The 23,571-nt window shown below is 34.9% G+C and overlaps 1 protein-coding gene across 2 annotated transcripts in view; it reads right to left on the bottom strand.

The window, feature by feature from the left end:
• The window catches only part of RPS6KA6 (ribosomal protein S6 kinase A6), a 191,753-nt gene that overhangs the window by 70,283 nt on the left and 97,899 nt on the right, over nt 1-23,571 (bottom strand). For both annotated transcript variants that reach the window (XM_035725759.1, XM_035725760.1), the window contains 2 exons: nt 7,103-7,209; nt 6,747-6,784 (listed from right to left, as the gene is read on the bottom strand). In XM_035725759.1, coding sequence (XP_035581652.1) covers nt 6,747-6,784; nt 7,103-7,209 — 145 coding nt within the window. The remainder of the gene's footprint in view (nt 1-6,746; nt 6,785-7,102; nt 7,210-23,571) is intronic.

The following is a 23,571-nucleotide window of genomic DNA, read 5'->3' as shown; positions in this document are numbered from 1 at the left end:
AAAATATATCTGAAGATATTCAGAAAATAGAAAATACCAAAAGAAATAAAATTATGTGTTAGACCTTAAAACAATTCATGGATGGCCTATAATTACTCTTAAGAAACCTCTCCTATGAGACAATGGAATGCAACCTGTATTTTGTAATGATACTCTTTAAGAGCATTTAAAGATTGCTCAGCAAATTTCATCATCAAAATACATGTTTTCATGTCTATACTAGAATATCATTCAGCAACTTTGAGAGGTCAACAATTAAATCAAACCTGTCATATTGATCTAAGTTTTAAAACAGACTAAGACAAAAAGGAGGGAGTAACTTACACTTCTTAAAAATACTAAAAAAAGCAAAGTGTGCTTTGGCTTTGGTGAGCTTCCATTTTTCTTTAAGGCTTTTAAGAGCTAAAGGTACTAATATATAAAAATCAATCTTATTCCTATATACTAGCAATGAAAAATTGGAAGCTGAAATTTAAAAAGTACCACTTATAATACCACCAAAAAAACCCCACATGAAATCCACAGGTACAAATATACAAAGTATATGTAAGACCTGTATGCTGAGAACGAGAAACACTGATGAAAGAAATCAAAGTAGATCTAAATAAATGGAGAGACACATTGTATGCATGGTTTGGAAGATTCAGTGTTGTTAAAGATACCAATTCTCCTAAAAACTGATCTACAGAGTCAGTGAAACTTTAATAATAATCCCAGCAAGATATCTTTTGTAAAAATAAAAAAGCTAAACTTAAAATTTATATAAAAAGACTACAGAAAATACAATAGCCTAAATAATTTTGAAGAAACAAAAACATTGAAGGACTTACATTACCTCACTTTAATACTTAATATAAAGCTACAGTAATCAAGAAAGTATGCATTGGAGAAAGGCTAGACATATATATGTCATATATAGGACAATATATATTGATATACATATTGATATATATCAATGCAAAAGGACAATGTCCAAGAATAGACTAACACATATAGTTCTACTATAATGCTTGTTTTGAAAATGCAAATTTGTTCCAATGTGATCGATACATTAGGAAACAATTTGAGCACAACACAAATTTCAAATGGGGTTGGCTTATGTGTGGTTTATGTGTAATTTTGTCTATAAGAAAACACTAGATGAGACACTATAAAACTGTACCTAGCTGAAGCAAGCCAGGTAGAAATAGATACATGCACATACCCCAAACATCTGTAAGCTATTTCAGCTCACCATGTGTATTATGAGCTACTCTTGTCCACCTGTAGTGTTACTCTCAATTCCAGATAATCTGTTTTCTACTACTTCACATTAACTAACAAACTGTAACCTTTCTGACAATTCTACAAGCAAATTTCAGTATTTTTTTCAAACTAAGGTTCCTACTTATTGTAGTATTTATACATTGTTAAACATTTAGAATGTGTAAAACAATGTTGTCATTTTTATCTACTTCCTATCTTTCTTTTGTGTATCTGGTTATGTATTTGAGTGTTAAGCCCCTAACCCCATTTTCCTCATTAAGCCCTGTGCTTTTTATTATGTAATTATTCATAGTGGAGTGATTTTTTTTTTAAGATCATATGTACTGCATTAGAACTGGCTATATATTGTTAACTGATTTCTGATAAAGGTGTAAAAGCAATTCCACGAATAAAGTTAAGTTCTTTTCAACAAATGGTGCCAGAAAAATGGGATATTAATATATAAAAACATCCTCATAACATAAAGAAACATTAACTAATAATGAATCATAGAACTAAATGTAAAACCTAAAACTGTAAATTTTTCAAAAGAATAAAAGGAGAAAATCTTTTTGATCTTGCATTAGGCAAGGATTTCTGAGATACAACATCAAAAGTAAAATTCATAAAAGAAAAAAGTTGGTAACTGGACTTTGTCAAAATCAAAACTCTTCAAAAGATACTGTTCAGAGAAGAAAAAAAAAAGCTACAGACTGGAGAAAATATTTGCAGACTGCATATCTGATAAAGCTCTTGTATTAGGAATATATTTTAAAAACTCAAAATAACCCCTCGAAATTCAATAATAAAACAAACAATCCACTTTTAAGTGGGTAAAAGATGTGAACACATACTTCTCCAAAGAAATAAATACACGACAAGATGCTCACTGCCAGTTATTAGGGGAATTCAAATTAAAATCCTAATGAATATTACTACATGCCTATTAGTAGAGCTAAAATAAAAATATCGCCAATACCAAGTAATGACAAGGATGCAGAGCAACTAGAGCTCTCATATGTTGCTGATGGGTATGGAAAATGGTGCAACCACTTGGATAACAGTTTGGAGGTTTCTCACTGAGTTAAAAATACACTTACCATAAGACCAAGCAATCCCTCTCCTTCAGTATTTACTCAAGTGAAATAAAAATTTATGTTCACATAAAACCTGCACATGAATATTTACAGTGGCTTTATTCATCACTGCCAAAAACTGGAAACAAGACAAATATCCCTTAATTGGGGATTAGACAAACTATGCCATCATCATAAAATGGAACACTATTCAGCAATAAAAAATAAATTGATACAATATAGATTAATCTCAAACGCACTGTATTAAGTAAATAAAGCCAGACTCAAAAGGCTATTTGCTATATGCCTCTGTTTTACATTAAATCATGGAAAAGGCAAAACCTTAGGGACAGAAATTAGATTGATACTTGTCTAGGGTAAAAAGGAGGATTAACTTATGAGGAAATTGTGGAGGGTGATAGAATTGTTTTATATCTTTATGTTGGTGGTGGGAATAAAACTAAATGTATTTGTCAAAGTTTGTAGAACAATAGATGAAAAAGTGATCTTTAAAAATTAAACCTTATATTTTGAGACAACTGCAAATTCACATGCAGTTATGTGAAATACTACAAGAGATCCTATTTGCCCTTTACCCAGTTTCCCCCATGGTAACATCTTACAAAACTATATTACAATATCACAACCACAATATTGACAAGGATGTTGTCAAGATAAAGAATAATTCCATCACCACAAAGACCCGAAGAATGAGTTTTACTCTAATGCAAGTTATACCTTAATTCTATAAATGAAAATAAAGCTCTAAGTCCTATATTGCTCTCTTACAATAAAATACCAATATTAATAATTAATTTTAGGGTCTGTCAAAATTAATTTTCTAACCATGCTCAATATTTTCATTTAAAAATCACTTACCCTTGTATAATAACTCAAATGCATTATGATTTTTACCATAATTTAAAAATATCTTTTCAATGTACTACTACTTTATTTCTCTACATTTTGAGACTTTTAAACTCTTGCACATTCCATTTCAAAGATTAAATGTAATAAAAGCTAGTCTTCGAGGTCAGCTCAGCCGAATAGAACAACATACCTTGTAGAGAAGAACACTGGCTTCTTTGGCCATTCCAGAGAGGAGGAGAAAGGGAAGAGAATTTTCTTATCCTCCATTACCTTTCAGAGATTTATACCACTCCATAGAGGTCCTCTGCTGTACTTTCTCTGACAAAACTGATATTTAACACTAGAATTTGCTCAGCAATCAATTGACAAAATAATTTACAATAAGAATTAGCTACAAGATTCAATAAGATATAAGTTAATCAGTGATTTTTTTCCAAGCCACTAATTTGAAAACAAAATACAGAAATCAGCTATATAAAGGCTTTTTTGCGGGGGAGAGGGGAAGTATATCTTTGTAACCTTAAATGACTCTAAGACTTCAAATTTTAAAAGCATGCCTAGAAAACAATAATTTCATGACTATTTACTATGAGTAAAAGTAATCTCAGTGACTAATTTGCAGATAGCCATAAAAATTATTAAAATTATTTTTATGTATACATTCTCTCTTAAATATCCAGCTCAAGTACTGTGTGATATAAACTTTTGACACTATATTTTTTCTCCCTTCTCTTTATAGAAATTACCCTGTATTATGTCCCTCCAAAAACATAATATAGCAACCACAGATAGTTGAAATTGTCAATTTATAATTTTTAATGGGATATTAAGAGTAAACATTATTTTCTGAACCAGGCAAGTCATATTACATATTTAGATTTTATATAGACTATGAGGTGGGGTGTTACAGAAAAAAAAATAAGACACAAAAACAATATAAATAATATATTGGCATTTATGCAGATATTTTGGGGTATTCATTCTCATTCTGTTGATCTGCTATACAATCATACTCTCGGTATGAGGTCAATTAAGCTAAAATCACAGTTATACCAAGGAACATTTATATAGTCCACTGTCATTCTAGAGTAACCTGTTAAACATTAGGTCTATTCTTTTTATCTAGAGGATTTTTAAAGTGGACAGATAAAAAGAAAGATACTGCCCCTCTCTTATGATTAAGGAAAACCTCCTAATTCTTCCTCCTAAGCCTAAGAAGAGACAATCTTGGGGAAGACCCTGCCTAGATGAGACATTCCTAAATCACTATAGCCCACTGGTATCAATGACAAACAGCTATCAATCTGGTACTTTTGACTGTAGTATTCAAAATGGAAGGAAGAAGATACGAAGGACAAGAGGAAAAGAGGGAGAAGAGAAGGGAGGAAAAGACACACAAAAGGAAGAAAAAGAAAAGAAATAAAAAGAAAGTAAGAAAGGATAAAAAGAAAATAAGTTAAAGGAAATAATGAAAAAATAAAAGTAAAGTATTAGAATATTTGCTGTGAATGGTCACACTTTAACCAACCATACTGGAATGGTGTTAGGTTAAATCCATATGTTTATTACTCATTACACAACTTTGAATTGGGCTATAATTATAAAACAGTGTAAATTATCTAATATTTATTATTGTATCATTTTTAAAAGAAATATTAACACCATTTTAAGGAAAATAGATTGAATTGTTAAACATATTTATATCATATTTTCTTCCTGTTATAAGCCCCTGTCCTTTGCTTATAAGTTTATGTTTTTTCTAACTAATCCTTCCTCCTCAGCCAGTTTAAGTCCAAAAGCTATAAAAGCAGAATTTACATTACAAGAATAAATACAAAATAATTTGACATCATTATTCACCCAATTAACCTTAATGTAGAAAAGTGATATAGGTCGGATTTATTCTATTTTTTTCCCACCTCACTTCCTCAACCCCTGACAAAACAGGTATAGTTTATTTTTAAAAATGAAAAGAATTAAATTCTAATCAGCTTTGCAACTAAAACTTGATTGATATAAAATAAAAATTATATAATACATAAAATCTTAAAATGCTACTGTTCTCTCTTCCTATTATTTTTCTTTCCTTTTCCTTTTTCAATCCCTTTAAATCTATGTTGCTTCTTTTATATATGAAAAAGAGAATCAGGCTATGAATCAAAAAGATTTACTATACTTTATTTGAACTTTGTCACATCTGCCTGAGCCTTCAAGTTAACAGTTTTATACTTTATTTTTACATTGAAGCAGTATACTTAGGAATTTAAAGCAACTTACCTTTAAAGTGTACTGGTCCAAAATTCTCTGTAAAGACCACATCTTCATTTTAACATTCTGATAATTAAATAAAGATTTTACTATCTATTTATAACATAAGTAACCTTTTGAGATTGGCTCACTCAGCATAATGCCCTTGAGTCCATCCAAGCTGTTGCATATATCAAGAGTTCTTTCCTTTTTACTGCTGGGTAGTATTCCATTGTATGGTTGTATCACAGTTTGTTTATCCATTCATTCTTTGAAGGACATTTGGGACATTTCCAGTCTTGGGCTATTATAAATAGAGCTGCTATGAAAATTCATGTATAGGTTTCTATGTGGACATAAGTTTTTACTTCTCTAGGACAAATGCCCAGGATGAGTACTGTATGGTTCTACTTATAGCATATTCTCAACATAACAAAACTAGAGATGAAGAATAGATAAGTAGTTGCCAGGAGTTAGGGGAGGGAGGTGGAGGGCATGACTGTAAATAGGCAGCACAAGAGAGTTCTTTTGTAGTTGTAAAACAGTTTTGCATATTGATTGTGGGTGGTATTCAAATCTATACATGTGATAAAAAGTCATAGAATTATACACAAACAAAAAAAATAAATGCACACAAAAACTAGTGAAATTCAAATAAAGTATATGGTCCAATGAGTTGTACTATACAAATCAATTTCTGGGGTTTGATAATACACTGCAGTTTTATAAGATGTCACCATTGGGGGAACTTAGGTGATGGGTAGAAAGGACCTCTCAGTACTATTTTTGCAACTTATTGTGAGTCTATAATTATTTAAAAATAAAAGTTTTTAAAATTTGTATAATAAAGATATTTTACACTTAAGAATCCTATGAGGATTAGCACCTTGTGTTATAGTAAACCATCAATATTCAAAATAAAGACAAAACATTTTCACAAATAAAGAAAAAAATGAACCTCTAATTCTGAAACACTTGGTTTAAAAGTTTATAATTCACTATATTTCAAATATGATAACTACTTATGATAAATCTTTCAGTCTAGACTAAAACTAAGATGATGTGTTTTTATCTAGAAAGCCAAATGTCATTTGTTAATTAGGATAGTAACTCTATTGTATAATTTTTTGGTATTACCATTAGAATATATTGAGAGCTATCTTATCTACCTTTTAAATGAATTTTAGTTCACTAAAGAGATGAATAAAATACAAGTCAAGGAAAAAAGAAAACAGGCTTAGATAAATATATATTAAAATATAGAAAAATATAAAATGGGTTTAGGGTAAAATAAGAAAATTTGCATACCTGTTAACTTGATATGTCCTATTTCATCAAGCAGAATGCTGTAAATCAAAATTCACATTCAACAAGATGGAATAAAATATTTTTATATAAAACATTTACATAAAAATCATCATAAACTTTTAAAATAATATTTGATATACTGGAAAATATTTAAATGATTAATTTCAAATCAATGGGAAAATAAAATCAATGAGTATATTATAAAGATTACTTTTAATAAGTAAGTTTCATATAATTGTATAGTTCATATATATTTTCATGTAATTTTTAAATAAAATAAATAAAAGACTTAATGGAGAAAAAAGTAGTTATAGAAATACTGGTAACAGGGATTCATAAGAAGAATATAGCTTTACTTTTCTGGCTTCAGGTCTCTATATACAATTCCTAATTGGTGCAGATGATCCAAAGCAAGGGCCAGTTCTGCAAGGTAGAATTTCACATCTTCCTCTGTAAACAGAACCTAGAATACAATAATTTACCATTTGATCCTTTTTCCAATATTGAATTTTTAAAATTTACTTCATTAAAAACCAATAAACAGACAAATCTAGATAAGTAAAAAAAAATAAAAGTAGATAGCTGAAAGTACTCTTTAAGAATCCTTCTCTTCAACATTAACTGTTTTAATGTAAATCTTCCTAAAGCATATTATGGAATTTACATATCCTCTACGCTGAAGAGTCAAATTAGCTTATGTGGAAAAAAGCTTTGTAATTTATGAAATGCTATGTGTGTAACCATGAGGTATAATTATTATAGGTTTAGGTCTATATTCATTCATAAGTGAGTGTTAAATTTACACACGAAATTAGGCACTACTCAACCATTAGATGTATTTTTTTTCCATTGGATGTAATTTTTAAGATTTATCAAAGGATTCTGATTGGCAAAACAAATAATTTGTCTAGAAATTGGTTATTTTCACTACAGAAATCTCTGAATTATTAGGAAAGTTCAAAATTTGAATGAAACATCATTAAATCTTATTACTGACTTGCACATTTAGAATTATGGCCATTGAATTACATAATACAGACTCTGGTTACTAGTAAAACTGGAGAGAATGAGCAGTTAAAGATAAATTTTGAAACTCTACCGACTTTTTATTAAAATGATCTATAGAAAAACAAAGATCATGCATTATCTAAATTTCAGGGAATTCATTTCAATATTATAATGGTACAGTTATAAAAACATAATTTTCACTTGATACTTTTTTATTAAGAATAAAAATATTTGATACTTTATTAGGAATAAAAATATTTGTTACTTATTTAACTTCTCAGGAAGGCTAATCAAAATTTTCATTTAAACCTAACACATAAGAAAATCCTAAACAAAAATCTTTCTAACTCTAAAGAAGCTTTGTCCAGGTTACAGTTTTATGGCAAGCATATTATTTTGTCATGAAGCTGTCTCTGAAAAGCCTCATGATAGACACAAATAAGAAACTTACTAAGTAGCAATTATGTGCCAGTAACTTTACATTCATGTTATTACAAGCTTTCAAACAACACTATGAGGTATATATTATCACCACCTTACATCTGGAGAAAGAGATTCAGAATCAGAATAGCTAGAATAACATAGCTAGTAAGAAGTAGGCCCACAATTTGAACTCAGGAATACTTATCTCTAAGAACTACCTCTTCCCAGAAGCCACTTCCATCATATGTTATGTTTCAACTAGTGCTTTCCTATTTACTAATCATCCTATCACCAATGAACCCATGAAATAAAATCATCTAAACCCTAGCACCTTGAGGTAAGCACTGCTAGTCTTTTGTTGTCTGCTCTTCAAATCATTTGTGTATGAGTGCATGTTTGTTTTAACATATTTAAGATCACAGGATATATACTATTTAGTGGCTTCCTTTTTACCCATTTAATATTATAACATAAGCAGTCTCCCATATTTTTTAAATTTATTTATAGTTTTCAATAGCTGTACAATATCAACATACTAATTTACCATAATTTACCTAAAAGTTCAGTTGGATTATTTCCAGTTTTTCATTATTTAAATAACTCTGTAATATGCATATATATTTTTTATATTTATTTCCCCAAAAAGAATTCCTAAGAAATAAAACAGGAAATACTGGGTCTGTGAAAATAAATATTCCAAGATTTTAACATATAGAATAAGATTATTTTCCAAAAAGTTTACAATAAGTTCTACTCCCATCAGCAATTTATGAAAGCATTTGTCTTATACCACATCCACAATAGCACTGAATATTACTCTTCAAAAATATTTTTTAATTTGATACACAAAAATGCCAACAACTGTTTTAATTTAAATTTTGATTCCTAGGCTAAACATTTTTCCATGTCCTTTAGGACTTTCTATTTTGTAAGTAAATTATTTGTAATGTTTTTGCCTATTTTCCATTATTTACTTACTGTTTTTTTCAATTGGTATAAGCCCTTTAAATATTAAAAATGTTAGTTCTCCATCACATTACTTGTAAATATTTTCATCATTCTGTGCTTGTTTTTGATATTCAGGAATTCTTAATTTTATGTAGTCAAATTTATCTATCATTTCTGTATGATTTTCCTTCATTATTTTAATGATTAAGGAGAAACCTCCATTAAGTGGTCAACTGCAAATCTGGCTGCATTTTCTTTTAGGACAATTATTTTCCCAGATTTAACTCTTAAGTAAAATTTATCTTTGTATGGTAGAGATGAAAATTTAAAATGATATTCTTCTGAAATATCTAACTGATTTATCATATACTATTTATTGAACAGTCTCTTTGCCATTAACTTGTGATTCTCCTTTATCATAATAACATATGGTAAATCATATACACCTGAGTATTTGGGGGCTTTATAGTATGTGTTTAATCTTCTGTTGATATTATGATGTTCTGCTTATAGCAGCAGTTTTACAAAGTTTTAAACAAGAGGTAGGGCAAGACAAGGGTGTTATTTTCAAAATGTCTTAGTTTTTTTTTATTTGTTTACTTTTCTAGATAAGCTGGTAAAATTATTCTGTCACTTTCAAACAAACAAAAATTCCTATTGGGACTTTGCTTGAAGAAATTTTTAAACCTATAAATTAATTCTGGAAAAACTGGCAGCTTTATAATTATCACCATTCATCCAAATATATTTTCTTAATATTAGCAAAGTAAAACACGGCTTAAGAGTTTTGTATTTTTGTCTGTGTGTTGCGGGGGGAGGTATTTGGGGGAGAGAAATTTGGGGAGGTACCGTTCCCTTTGAAATATATACGACATACAATATTCTTTAACACATACAAAAATATACTTTTTAAAGTCTTTTACTAAGGCATGAAGAACATGACCTCATTTTGGATGACATAACAGGTTTTCGTGTGTATATACAAGTGAAATATAACCAAAAACAACTTCTTATTACTAAGCTGTCTATAGAAGTAACAAATCATTTACTAAAAGCCTGTTCAATGAATATACTAATTTATTGTCTTTTGGCAAATGCATTTAAAATGCTTGCTCTTACCTAATATTCCAGACTTAGGAATCAAAACTTACTGACTGCATCTCTGTGCTAGTATGGGTTTAGATAGTCCCACATCGAGAATGAAGGTCTGAAGAGTTTAAAAGAAAATTAGAAATGACTACAAGTAAAAATTTCTCAAACACATTCTTGAAAATTCTACACTATAACACAAGAAATCATGAATTCTGGGGCCCTGTTTCACTGCTGTCATTCTGTGTCTTGAGACAAGCTTTTAACAAGGTCCTTTATAACCCTCCTTGGAAGTGGGTCCTAGACAAACCCTACCATAAACTGAATTCTGTTCTATAATAAATAATATACCAAGATCACAGTCTATGTTCATGTATGGCATGTTCTACACTGGATGTAGACAGATACAAGCCATAGACCTTAGCCACTTAAGCACTGGCTAGCATACAGTTCCTTTTTCACAGCAAGTTCCAGAGCTCTGGGAATCAATAATAGCTCTCCCACACTCAACATCTTAATTCTGGAAGTGAGATGTTGAAACACTATCACCAAATTAAAATGCTATTCCCAGGCTGCCACTTTAAGACAAAATGAAGTAGACAAGGACAGGATATATTTCCTGCCTGAAACAACTAAAACACATTACAAAATCTACGAAATGACACTTTTCAAAACATTAGCCATCAGTCAACAAAGTACAATGAATACTGAAAAATGGGAAACAAACAAGGTAAGCCCTACAGCTGTCCTACCTTACTATCTAGAAAGAGTTTCCAAGCAGCTGTATAAGGAGGGTCAAGTCAGGCAGAGCCTATAAGACTCCCTGAGTTAACAAGAGGCTGGGGAGACAAGAAGGATATAATTCACAAGATAGCATATAGAAAGGAGAACTTGAGAGAGAGAGAGAGAGAGAGAGAGAGAGAGAGAGAGAGAGAACTATAGAGTTATGTAGAGGTCTCCCTCAAGCATTTACCAGAAAAATGCTTAGAACACAGGAGTGAGGAAATTATCCTGAGCTAGAAAACATTCAATGAAAGGATTAGAAGACTGTTCAATGGAACTTACACAGGGCCAGGAATACTTCCTGTTACCTCCAACCACAGCAGAAAACCTCATATTTCACAGGGTATTGGACAGAGTAATCCAAAGTGTTTTGCTTCAGAGTGGTGCAAAATTAGTCCCTGATTAAATGCTGTTCTGGTCCAGTTTAACAACCTGAAAAAATCAAACTAGTTTTATATTCCAAAACAAATCTCAATATTTGTAAGAATATAAAAATATGATCACCTAACAAGATAAATTTGAGAAAGTCTGCCATCCAAAAAAAAAAATTGCCAATCATGGATCTGAGGAAACTACTTGAGTCCAGGTAAGCCTAAGGGATTAAAAACAAGAATTCACAGAATTCACAAAGTAACAGGATAGGTCCTATTCTCAAAAGTGAGAGTGAAAAACTTCATAATTCACAGGGTACTGGTTTAGAGTACTAAGAGGGGTGATGTTTCAGTATTGGGAAAAATTAATTCTGGACTAAATTCTGCTCTGGGCCCACATAACAAAGCTTAAAAGCAAGATTCAAAAGGCTAACAGTATCCAAGACCAAAGCTAAATACTACTTATAAGAAAACAATAGGGGGTGCCTGGGTGGCTCAGTCAGTTAAGTGTCTGCCTTCAGCTCAGGTCAGGATCCCAGGACCCTGGGGTCAAGCCCCATGCCAGGCTCCCTGCTCAGTGGGGAGCCTGCTTCTCCCTCTCCCTCTGCCTGCCACTCCCCCTTCCTTGTGCTCTCTCACTCTCTCTCTCTCTATCAAATAAATAAATAAAATCTTTTTAAAAAACCAAAAAACAATAGTATACAGAATATAAGAAAAATAAATTCATAAGGCCTATCATCCAATAAAAATTTACCATGCAATTTCACTGCCATTGAAGCATGAAAGCAGACATAGACAATACTTAAAACAAAGGATGTGGCTGTGTTCGAATAAAACTGTATTAACAGAAATAAGCAACTGGCCATATTTGGCCTGAGACCACAGATTCCGACTCCTGAGTTACAAATTTATACTATAAACACTAAAATAACTACTAAAGTAACACAAAAAAGTATTATAGATAAAAACAGTTAAATTAAAAATAAGGCAATAAAGGTGGGGGGGGGGGTCCAAACAGTGCCATAGGAATATCCTGAACTCAACTCCTCCCATGGATACACAAAATCTATGGCTACATATGGAAAAGTTCCCTCTGAAAGAGACCTGAGGGGTGCCTGGGTGGCTCAGTCAGTTAAGCATCTGCTTTCAGCTCAGGTCATCATCCCAGTGTCCTGGGATTGAGCCCCACGTTGGGCTCCCCACTCCCTGCTCAATGGGGAGTCTTCTTCTCCCTCTGCCCCTCCCCCTGCTCATGCTGTCCCTCTCACTCTGTGTGCTCTCTCTCAAATAAATAAATAAAATCTTTTAAAAAAGAAAGAGACCTGAAAACTAGCTAAACAGATTCTTCACAAGAAATGGTAGAAGGCCCACACATTTAGAGGCTACAGAGGTGGACTGAGGAACATAGGCCAGGGAACACACCTTTGTGCCCCCCGTCAGCCTTGCTACAGCTCATCAGTACCTTACAGAAAGGAACTTATACGCTCATATGAAGCTCTAATTTTTGCAACTATAGCCCAAGGGACCCCCTCTAGATTGCCTGGTCTGGAGGCTAGCAGGGTTTACAACTGCAGTCCAAAGGGATGTATATATTGGCATGCTTTGAAACTCCTGCCAGAGGATCTGGCTTTCAATCAGCCTGAAACTAGGTGCTGACTGAGATCTTTCCATTTGGAACACTGACAGGTCTTGGCACATCATCAACACCTGGGACCTATAAAGAATAAATCAGGCCGCTTTGACAATAATGGTTTTGTTTTAAAGCTTTTATTTATTTATTTTGAGAAAGATAAAGACAAAGAGAGAGAGAGAGGTGAGAGGCAGAGAGAGAGGGAGAGAATCTCAAGCAGACTCTATGCTGAGTGCAGAGCTGGACATGGGGCTTGACCTCACAACTGTAAGATCATGACCTGAGCCAAAATCAGAGGAGTTGGAAACCTTACTGACTGAGCCACCCAGGCGCCCCAACAATCATGAAGGTTTAAGAGACAATCATGAGCTCAGGTATGGTTGAAAGATAAGATTCATCTCTTACACAAGACCACTCTTTCAAGACTGGGAGAAGTATATGTTTCACCTAATATATATAAAAACACAGGGGCGGAGCAAGATGGCGGAGGAGTAAGAGACCTAGATTTCGTCTAGTCTCAGGAATTCAGCTGAATAGGGATCAAACCATTCTGAACACCTACGAACTCAACAGGAGATCGAACAGGAGAGTAGCAACAACTCTCTGAACAGAGAAGCGACCACTTACTGGAAGGTAGGACGTGCGGAGAAGTGAATCCGAGGCGATATTCGGGAGGATAGACGGCGGGGGAGGGGACTCCGCCGGCCGCTTCTGGCAAGTGATAGAGCCGCGGAGCACAAAATCGGACCTTTTAGAAGTTGGCTCGGCAGAGGGACGTCGCTGCAGTGGCTAAGCGGGGGGTGGAATCCTCCCGGGACAGTGTGGTCTCAGGACCCTTGGGGTCACAGAAAGACCGGGGGTGCCTGAGTGCGCCAGAGCTCCCAGGTATCAGAGCGGGGAAGCCGGCTGCAGAGACGGAGCAGAGTCGCGGGCTCTCAGCTCGGGGTTGCCATAAACTGTGATCTGCGGCCCAGTTGGGGCACGGCTCCCCCAGCAGGGACCCAACAAGCAGCAGATCCGGGGAGACTCCCCTTCCTTCCCGGGGAGGAGCGGTGCGGGAACGCACTGCAGGGATCTGCTGGGTTTGGAGACTCCGTGCGGGGTCGGGTGCCAGAGATAGCAATGCTCGATCACAGGCTGGGTGAGCACGGAGTGCGGCCGGAGACCGGGGAACTGGAAGTGACTGCTTTTCTCTGGGGGCACACTGAGGAGCGGGGCCCCGAGTTCTCAGCTCCTCCAGGCGGAGATTGGGAGGCCACCATTTCTGCCCTGGTCCTCCAAAGCTGTACCGAGAGCTTGCAGGGAACAAAAGCTCCTGAGAGCAAACCGGAGCAGCTTGCTTAGCCCGGACCGACAAGGGCGGGGCAATTCCGCCTCCGGCAAAGACATTTGGAAACCACAGCAACAGGCCCCTCCCCCAGAAGATCAGCACAAACAGCCAGCAAGCCAAGACCAAGTTGATCGATCAAGGAGAATGGGAGAACTCCAGCGCTAGGGGAATACTGCACATAGATTCATGGCTTTTTTTTTTTTTTTTTACCATGATTCATTATTTCATGAAAGTTAATTTTTGTTGACTGTTTTTTTTTATTTTTCTTTTTCACTTTTTCAACCATCTTATCAATCCCTTTTTAAAAAAAAAACAAAACATTTTTTTATTTTTCATTTTTAGAGTCATATTTTATCTCTTCATAGTAGTTACCCTTATTTTTGGCATATATATATATATATAAGTTGTTCTCTCTTTAAAATTTTGAGGTACAGTTTCTTCTAACAGATCAAAATATACCCTAAATCACTAGTGTATGGCTTTGTTCTAGTCTCCTGCCTGATCACATTCTCTCCCTTTTACCTTTTTTTTTTCTTTTGTTTCTTAAATCTTCTTTCTTTTTTCAAACAACTTATCTTACCAAGTCCTTTTATAAAATCATTTATAATTTTCATCTTTACAGTCATCTTCCATCCCTTCACTGTATCAACCCTTATTTTGTACATATATGTCTTTCTTCCTTTAAAATTTTAGGAAGCACTTTTTTCTAACAGACCAAAATACACCCAAAATCTAGTGTGTGGCACTGATCTATGCACTAGCCTGATCATATTTGATCATATTCTGCTTTTTTTGTATTGTTCTCTTTTTGTTTTTATCTTTTTTTTTCTTTTTCTCTTTCTTTTTTCTTTCTTTCCCTTTCTTTTCCCCTGGTTTCAGGTCTTTTCTGATTTGTAAACAGTATATTTGCTGGGGACGTTGTAAACCTGTTAGCATTTTGTTCTCTCATTCATTTATTCTCCTCTGGACAAAATGACAAGACGAAAGAAATCACCTCAGCAAAAAGAACATGAGATAGTACCGTCAGCCAGGGACCTACTCAATACGGACATTAGTATGATGTCGGACCTAGAGTTCAGAATCATGACTTTAAAGATACTAGCTGGGCTTGAAAAAAGCGTGGAAGTTATTAGAGAAACCGTTTCTGGAGAAATAAAAGAACTAAAATCTAACCAAATCGAAATCAAAAAGGCTATTGATGAGGTGCAATCAAAAATGGGGGCAATAACTGCTAGGATAAATGAGGCAGTAGAGAGAATCAGCGATATAGAAGACCAAATGATGGAAAATAAAGAGGCTGAGAAAAAGAGAGAGAAACAACTACAGGATCACAAGGGCAGAATTCGAGAGATAAGTGATACGATAAGATGAAACAACATTAGAATAATTGGGATCCCAGAAGAAGAAGAGAGAGAGAGAGGGGCAGAAGGTATATTGGAGCAAATTATAGCAGAGAACTTCCCTAATGTGAGGAAGGAAACAGGCATTAAATCCAGGAGGCACAGAGAACCCCTCTCAAAATCAATAATAATAGGTCAACACCCCGACATCTAATAGTAAAACTTACGAGTCTCAGAGACAAAGAGAAAATCCTGAAAGCAGCTCGGGAGAAGAGATATGTAACCTACAATGGTAGAAACATTAGATTGGCAACAGACCTATCCACAGAGACCTAGCAGGCCAGAAAGGACTGGCAAGATATCTTCAGAGCACTAAACGAGAAAAATATGCAGCCAAGAATACTATATCCAGCTAGGCTATCACTGAAAATAGAAGGAGAGATAAAAACCTTCCAGAACAAACAAAAACTAAAGGAATTTGCAAACACGAAACCAGCCCTCCAAGAAATATTGAGAGGGGTCCTCTAAGCAAAGATAGAACCTAAAAGCAGAAAAGAGCAGAAACGAACACAGACAACAGACAGTTAACAGTCACCTTACAGGTAATACAATGGCACTAAATTCATACCTTTCAATAGTTACCCTGAATGTAAATGGGCTAAATGCCCCAATCAAAAGACACAGGCTATCAGATTGGATTAAAAAACAAGACCCATCAATATGCTGTCTGCAAGAGACTCATTTTAGACCCAAAGACACCCCCAGATTGAAAGTGAGGGGGTGGAAAACCATTTACCATGCTAATGGACACCAAAAGAAGGCTGGGGTGGCAATCCTTATATCAGACAAACTAGATTTTAAAACAAAGACTGTAATAAGAGATGAGGAAGGACACAATATCCTACTTAAAGGGTCTATCCAACAAGAAGATCTAACAATTGTAAATATCTATGCCCTGAACATGGGAGCGGCCAATTATATAAGGCAATTAATAACAAAAGCAAAGAAACACATTGACAACAATACAATAATAGTGGGGGATTTTAACACCCCCCTGACTGAAATGGACAGATCATCTAAGCAAAAGATCAACAAGGAAATAAAGACTTTAAATGACACACTGGACGAAATGGACTTCAAAGACATATTCAGAACATTCCATCCCAAAGCAACGGAATACACATTCTTCTCTAGTGCCCATGGAACATTCTCCAGAATTGATCACATCCTAGGTCACAAATCAGGTCTCAATCGGTACCAAAAGATTGGGATCATTCCCTGCATATTTTCAGACCACAATGCTTTGAAACTAGAACTCAACCACAAGAGGAAAGTCGGAAAGAACTCAAATACATGGAGGCTAAAGAGCATCCTACTAAAGAATGAATGGGTCAACCAAGAAATTAAAGAAAAATTAAAAAAATTCCTGGAAACCAATGAAAATGAAAACACAACTGTTCAAAATCTTTGGGATACAGCAAAGGCAGTCCTGAGAGGAAAGTATATAGCAATACAAGCCTTTCTCAAGAAACAGGAAAGGTCTCAAATACACAACCTAACCCTACACCTAAAGGAGCTGGAGAAAGAACAGCAACTAAAGCCTAAACTCAGCAGGAGAAGAGAAACCATAAAGATCAGAGCAGAAATCAATGAACTAGAAACCAAAAGAACAGTAGAACAGATCAACGAAACTAGGAGCTGGTTCTTTGAAAGAATTAACAAGATTGATAAACCCCTGCCAGACTGATCAAAAAGAAAAGAGAAATGACCCAAATCAACAAAATCATGAATGAAAGAGGAGAGATCACAACCAACACCAAAGAAATACAAACAATTATAAGAACATATTATGAGCAACTCTATGCCAGCAAATTAGATAACCTGGAAGAAATGGGTGCATTCCTAGAGATGTATCAACTACCAAAATTGAACCAGGAAGAAATAGAAAACCTGAACAGACCTATAACCACCAAGGAAATTGAAACAGTCATCAAAAATCTCCCAAGAAACAAAAGCCCAGGGCCAGATGGCTTCCCAGGGGAATTCTATCAGACATTTCAAGAAGAATTAATACCTATTCTCCTGAAACTGTTCCAAAAAATAGAAATGGAAGGGAAACTTCCAAACTCATTTTATGAGGCCAGCATTACCTTGATCCCAAAACCAGACAAAGACCCCATCAAAAAAGAGAATTACAGACCAATATCCTTGATGAACATGGATGCAAAAATTCTCACCAAAATACTAGCCAATAGGATCCAACAGTACATTAAAAGGATTATTCACCAGGACCAAGTGGGATTTATTCCTGGGCTGCAAGGCTGGTTCAACATCCGCAAATCAATCAACGTGATACAATACATTAACAAAAGAAAGAGCAAGAATCATATGATCCTCTCAATAGATGCAGAAAAAGCATTTGACAAAGTACAACATCCTTTCTTGATCAAAACTCTTCAGACTATAGGGATAGAGGGTACATACCTCAATATCATAAAAGCCATCTATGAAAAATCTACAGCGAATATCATTCTCAATGGGGAAAGGCTGAGAGCTTTTCCCCTAAGGTCAGGAACGCGGCAGGGATGTCCACTCTCACCACTGCTATTCAACATAGTATTAGAAGATTAGAAGTCCTAGCCACAGCAATCAGACAACAAAAAGAAATTAAAGGCATCCAAATCGGCAAAGAGGAAGTCAAACTCTCACTCTTTGCAGATGATATGATACTGTATGTGGAAAACCCAAAAGACTCCACCCCAAAACTGCTAGAACTCATACAGGAATTCAGTAAAGTAGCAGGATATAAAATCAATGCACAGAAATCAGTGGCATTCCTATACACCAACAACAAGACAGAAGAGAGACAAATCAAGGAGTCTATCCCATTTACAATTGCACCCAAAACGATTAGATACCTAGGAATAAATCTTACCAAAGAGGCAAAGGATCTGTACTCAGAAAACTATAAAATACTCATGAAAGAAATTGAAGAAGACACAAAGAAATGGAAAAACGTTCCATGCTCATGGATTGGGAGAATCAACATTGTGAAGATGTCAATGCTACCTAGAGCAATCTACACATTCAATGCAATCCCCATCAAAATACCATCCACTTTTTTCAAAGAAATGGAACAAATAATCCTAAAATTTGTATGGAACCAGAAGAGACCCAGAATAGCCAGAGGAATACTGAAAAAGAAAAGCAAAGCTGGCGGCATCACAATTCCGGACTTCCAGCTCTATTACAAAGCTGTCATCATCAAGACAGTATGGTACTGGCACAAAAACAGACACATAGATCAATGGAACAGAATCGAGAGCCCAGAAATGGACCCTCAACTCTATGGTCAACTTATTTTTGACAAAGCAGGAAAGAATGTCCAATGGCAAAAAGACAGTCTCTTCAACAAATGGTTTTGGGAAAGTTGGACAGCCACATGCAGAAGAATGAAACTGGACCATTTCCTTACACCACACACAAAAATAGACTCCAAATGGTTGAAAGACCTAAACGTGAGACAGGAGTCCATCCAAATCCTAAAGGAGAACACAGGTAGCAACCTTTTCGACCTTAGCCGCAGCAACTTCTTCCTAGAAACATCGCCAAAGGCACGGGAAGCCAGGGCAAAAATGAACTATTGGGATTTCATCAAGATAAAAAGCTTTTGCACAGCAAAAGAAACAGTCCACAAAACCAAAAGACAACCGACAGAATGGGAGAAAATATTTGCAAATGACATATCAGATAAAGGGCTAGTATCCAAAATCTATAAAGAACTTATCAAACTCAACACCCAAAGAACAAATAATCCAATCAAGAAATGGGCAGAAGACATGAACAGACATTTCTCCAAAGAAGACATCCAAATGGCCAACAGGCACATGAAAAAGTGCTCAACATCGCTCGGCATCAGGGAAATCCAAATCAAAACCTCAATGAGATACCACCTCACACCCGTCAGAATGGCTAAAATTAACAAGTCAGGGAACGACAGATGTTGGCGGGGATGTGGAGAAAGGGGAACCCTCCTACACTGTTGTTGGGAATGCAAGCTGGTGCAACCCCTCTGGAAAACAGTATGGAGGTTCCTCAAATAGTTGAAATTAGAGCTACCGTTCGATCCAGCAATTGCACTACTGGGTATTTACCACAAAGATACAAATGTAGGGATCTGAAGGGGTACGTGCACCCCAATGTTTATAGCAGCGATGTCCACAATAGCCAAACTGTGGAAAGAGCCAAGATGCCCATCAACAGATGAATGGATAAAGAAGATGTGGTATATATACACAATGGAATATTATGCAGCCATCAAAAGGAATGAGATCTTGCCATTTGCAACGACGTGGATGGAACTGGAGGATGTTATGCTGAGTGAAATAAGTCAATCAGAGAAAGACATGTATCACATGACCTCACTGATATGAGGAATTCTTAATCTCAGGAAAGAAACTGAGTGTTACTGGAGTGGTTGGGGGTGGGAGGGATGGGGTGGCTGGGTGATAGACATTGGGGAGGGTATGTGCTACGGTGAGCGCTGTGAATAGTGCAAGACTGTTGAATCACAGATCTGTACTTCTGAAACAAATAACGCAACATATTTTAAAAAAAAGAAAAAGAAGAAGACAACAGGAGAGGAAGAAAAGGGGAGTATGTCAGAGGGGGAGACGAACCATGAGAGATGATGGACTCTGAAAAACAAACTGAGGGTTCTAGAGGGGAGGGGGTAGGGGATGGGTTAGCCTGGTGATGGGTATTGAGGAGGGCACGTTCTGCATGGAGCACTGGGTGTTATGAACAAACAATGAATCATGGAACACTGCACCAAAAACTAATGATGTAATATATGGTGATTAACATAACAATAAAAAAATTTAAAAAAATATATATATAAGAACACAGAAAGTCAAGCAAAATGAGGAAATAGAGGAATATGTTCCAAATGAAATAACAAGATAAAACCTCAGGGAAAAAACAAACCTCAATATAACATAGATAAGTAATTTACCCAATAAAGAGTTCAAAGTAATAGTTATAAAGATGCTCAACAAACTACAAAGAAAAATGGAAACACAGTGAAAACTTCAACAAAGAAATAGAAAATAGACGAAAGTACCAAACAAAAATCATAGAGCTGAAGGATAAAATAACTAAATTGAAAAATATACTAGAGGGTTTCAACAGCAGATCAGATGGAGCATAAGAAAGACTCAGTCATTTAGAAGACAGGGCAGTTGAACTCACCCAAAAAGAGCAGAAAAAATAAAAAAATAATTTAAAAAAGTGAAGACAGCTTTTGTGTCCTATGGACAACATAAAGCAGAATAACATTCACATTATAGGGGTCCTAGAAGAAAGAGAGAGGAGAGAGAGAAAATGGCAGAAAACTTATTTGAAGAAACAATAACTGAAAACTTCTCTAACCTGGAGAAGGAAACATGTAGATAAAGGAAGCCCACAGAGTTCCAAATAAGAAAAACCCCAAAAGATCCACACAAAGACACATAAGTAAAATTCCAGAAGTTAAAGAGGTAGTCTTAAAAGTATCAAGAGAAAAACAACTTGTTACACACAAGGGAACCACATAGGACTATCAACATTATTTTTCAACAGAAACTTTGCAGGCCAGAAGAGAGTGGCATAATATATTCAAAGGGCTGAAAGGAAAAAAAAAAAAAAAGAACCATACAAGAATAGTCTACCCAGTAAGATTAGCATTCAGAATTGAAGGAAAAATAAAGAACATTCCAGATTAGAAAAAGCAAAAGAGTTCATCACCACTAAACTGGCCTTATAAGAAATGTCAAGGGACTTCTTTAAGTAGAAAAAAAGGGTGTTAATTATTAACAAAAAAACATGTGGAAGTATAAATCTCACTAGTCGAGGTAAACACAGGAGTCCTCCCCATTATTGGCAAGAGATATGTTCCAACATACTCCTGAAACTGAAGGTAGTACCAAACCTTATACACACTATGTTTATTCAGTACATACATATCTATAATAAAGTTTAACTTAATTTTAGCATAGTAAGAGATTAGCAACAATAACTTATAATGAAAAAGAATAATTATAGCATTATACTGTAATAAAAGTTACATGAATGCAGTCTCTGTCTCTCTCAAAATAATTACTATACTGCACTCACCCTTCTTCTTGTGCTGATTTGAGATGATAAAATGCCTAAGTGATGAGATGAATGAAAGGGAATAAAATAGGCATTATGCCATAGCATTAGCCTACCGATCTTTTGAGGATATGTCTTAAGTAGGATAATCTGCCTCTGGACCATGGGTTCCCATTGGTAAATGAAACCAAACAAAGAAAAACTGTGGGCATGAGGGACTATTGTATATAATAAAGGTGGGTTAATTGTTTACAACAGTAGTGTGAAGAATAAAAGATGCAAGTAGTAAAAATAAAGATAAATACAATAATCAGTTAAGGGATACACAAAATAAAGATGTAAAATGTTACATCAAAAACATAAAATGTGGCAGAGGGAGTAAAAAAATGCATAAAATATATATGTATAGAGAGAGGGAAAGAGAAGAAGAAAGAGGAAGACAGGGAGAAAGAGGAGAGAAGGAAAATGAGGGAGAGAGAGGGAGAAAGAGGGAGAGATAGAGGCTGTTATATGTGAGCCCCATGGTAACCAAAAAGCAAAAACCTATAGTAGATAAAAAAGATAATAACAAAGGAATCTAAGTGTTACACTGAAGAAAGTCATCAAACCACAAAGGAAGAGTGCAGAAGAAAGAAAAAGAAACAATAAAACAGCTAGAAAATGATTAGCAAAATGGCAGAAGTACCATACCTATCAATAATTATTTAAATGTAAATGGACTTATTTTTTAAATCAAAGGACACAGAGTGGCTGAATAAATATAAAACAAGACCCATCTATATGCTGTCTACAAGAGACTCATTTTAAACATAAGGACACACAAACACATACACACACAGTCTAAGGACACACAGACTAAAAGTAAAGGCATGGACAAATAACAAAATGATAATAAATGCATAGCTACCAATAATTACTTTGAATGTAAATGAACTAAATGCTCAAATAAAAAGGCAAAGGATGATAGGGGGAATAAAAAAAACAACTATCTAAATACTCCCCACAATAGACTCTTTCAAATCTCAAGACACCTACAGACTGAAAATGAGAGGATAGAGAAACACTTACCATGCAAATAGATGTCAAAAGAAAGCTGGGATAGCAAGATATATATTAAACAAAAAAGACTTGAAAACAGTATAACAACAGACAAAGACACTATATAATAATAAAGGGGACAATCCACCAAGAAGATATAACAATTTTAAATATTTATGCACCAAAATGGGAGCACCCAAATACATAAAACAGTTAAAAACAATTTAATAGTAATGCAACAACAGCAGGGGACTTTAACACCCCACTGACATTGATTGAAAAATCATCCAAACAAAACCAACCAGGAAACTGGCTTTGAATGACACACTGATTCAGATGGATATAACAAATATATTCAAAACATTCCAAACTGAAACAGCAGATTACACATTCTTTTCAAGTACACATGGAATATTCTCTAGAATAGATCACATATTAGGCCACAAAACCAGTCTCAACAAATTCAAAAAGATCGAAGTCATACCATACATCTTTTCTGACTACAACACTATGAAACTAGAAATCAACCACAAGAAAAATCGGGAAAGAGCATGAAAACATGGAGGTTAAATAACATGCTACTAAATAACGAATGGAACAACCAAGAAATTCAAGAAAATTCAAAAATTACATGGAAACAAATGAAAATGAAAACAATGATCCAAAATCTTTGGGATGCAGCAAAAGCAGGTATAGGAGGGAACATAATAGCAATACAGGACTACCAGAAAAA

This window comes from Zalophus californianus, chromosome X (assembly GCF_009762305.2).
Source record: "Zalophus californianus isolate mZalCal1 chromosome X, mZalCal1.pri.v2, whole genome shotgun sequence".
NCBI lineage: Eukaryota > Metazoa > Chordata > Mammalia > Carnivora > Otariidae > Zalophus > Zalophus californianus.
The sequence above is the reverse complement of the archived record's forward strand: the minus strand, read 5'-3'. Positions and strand labels throughout refer to the sequence as shown.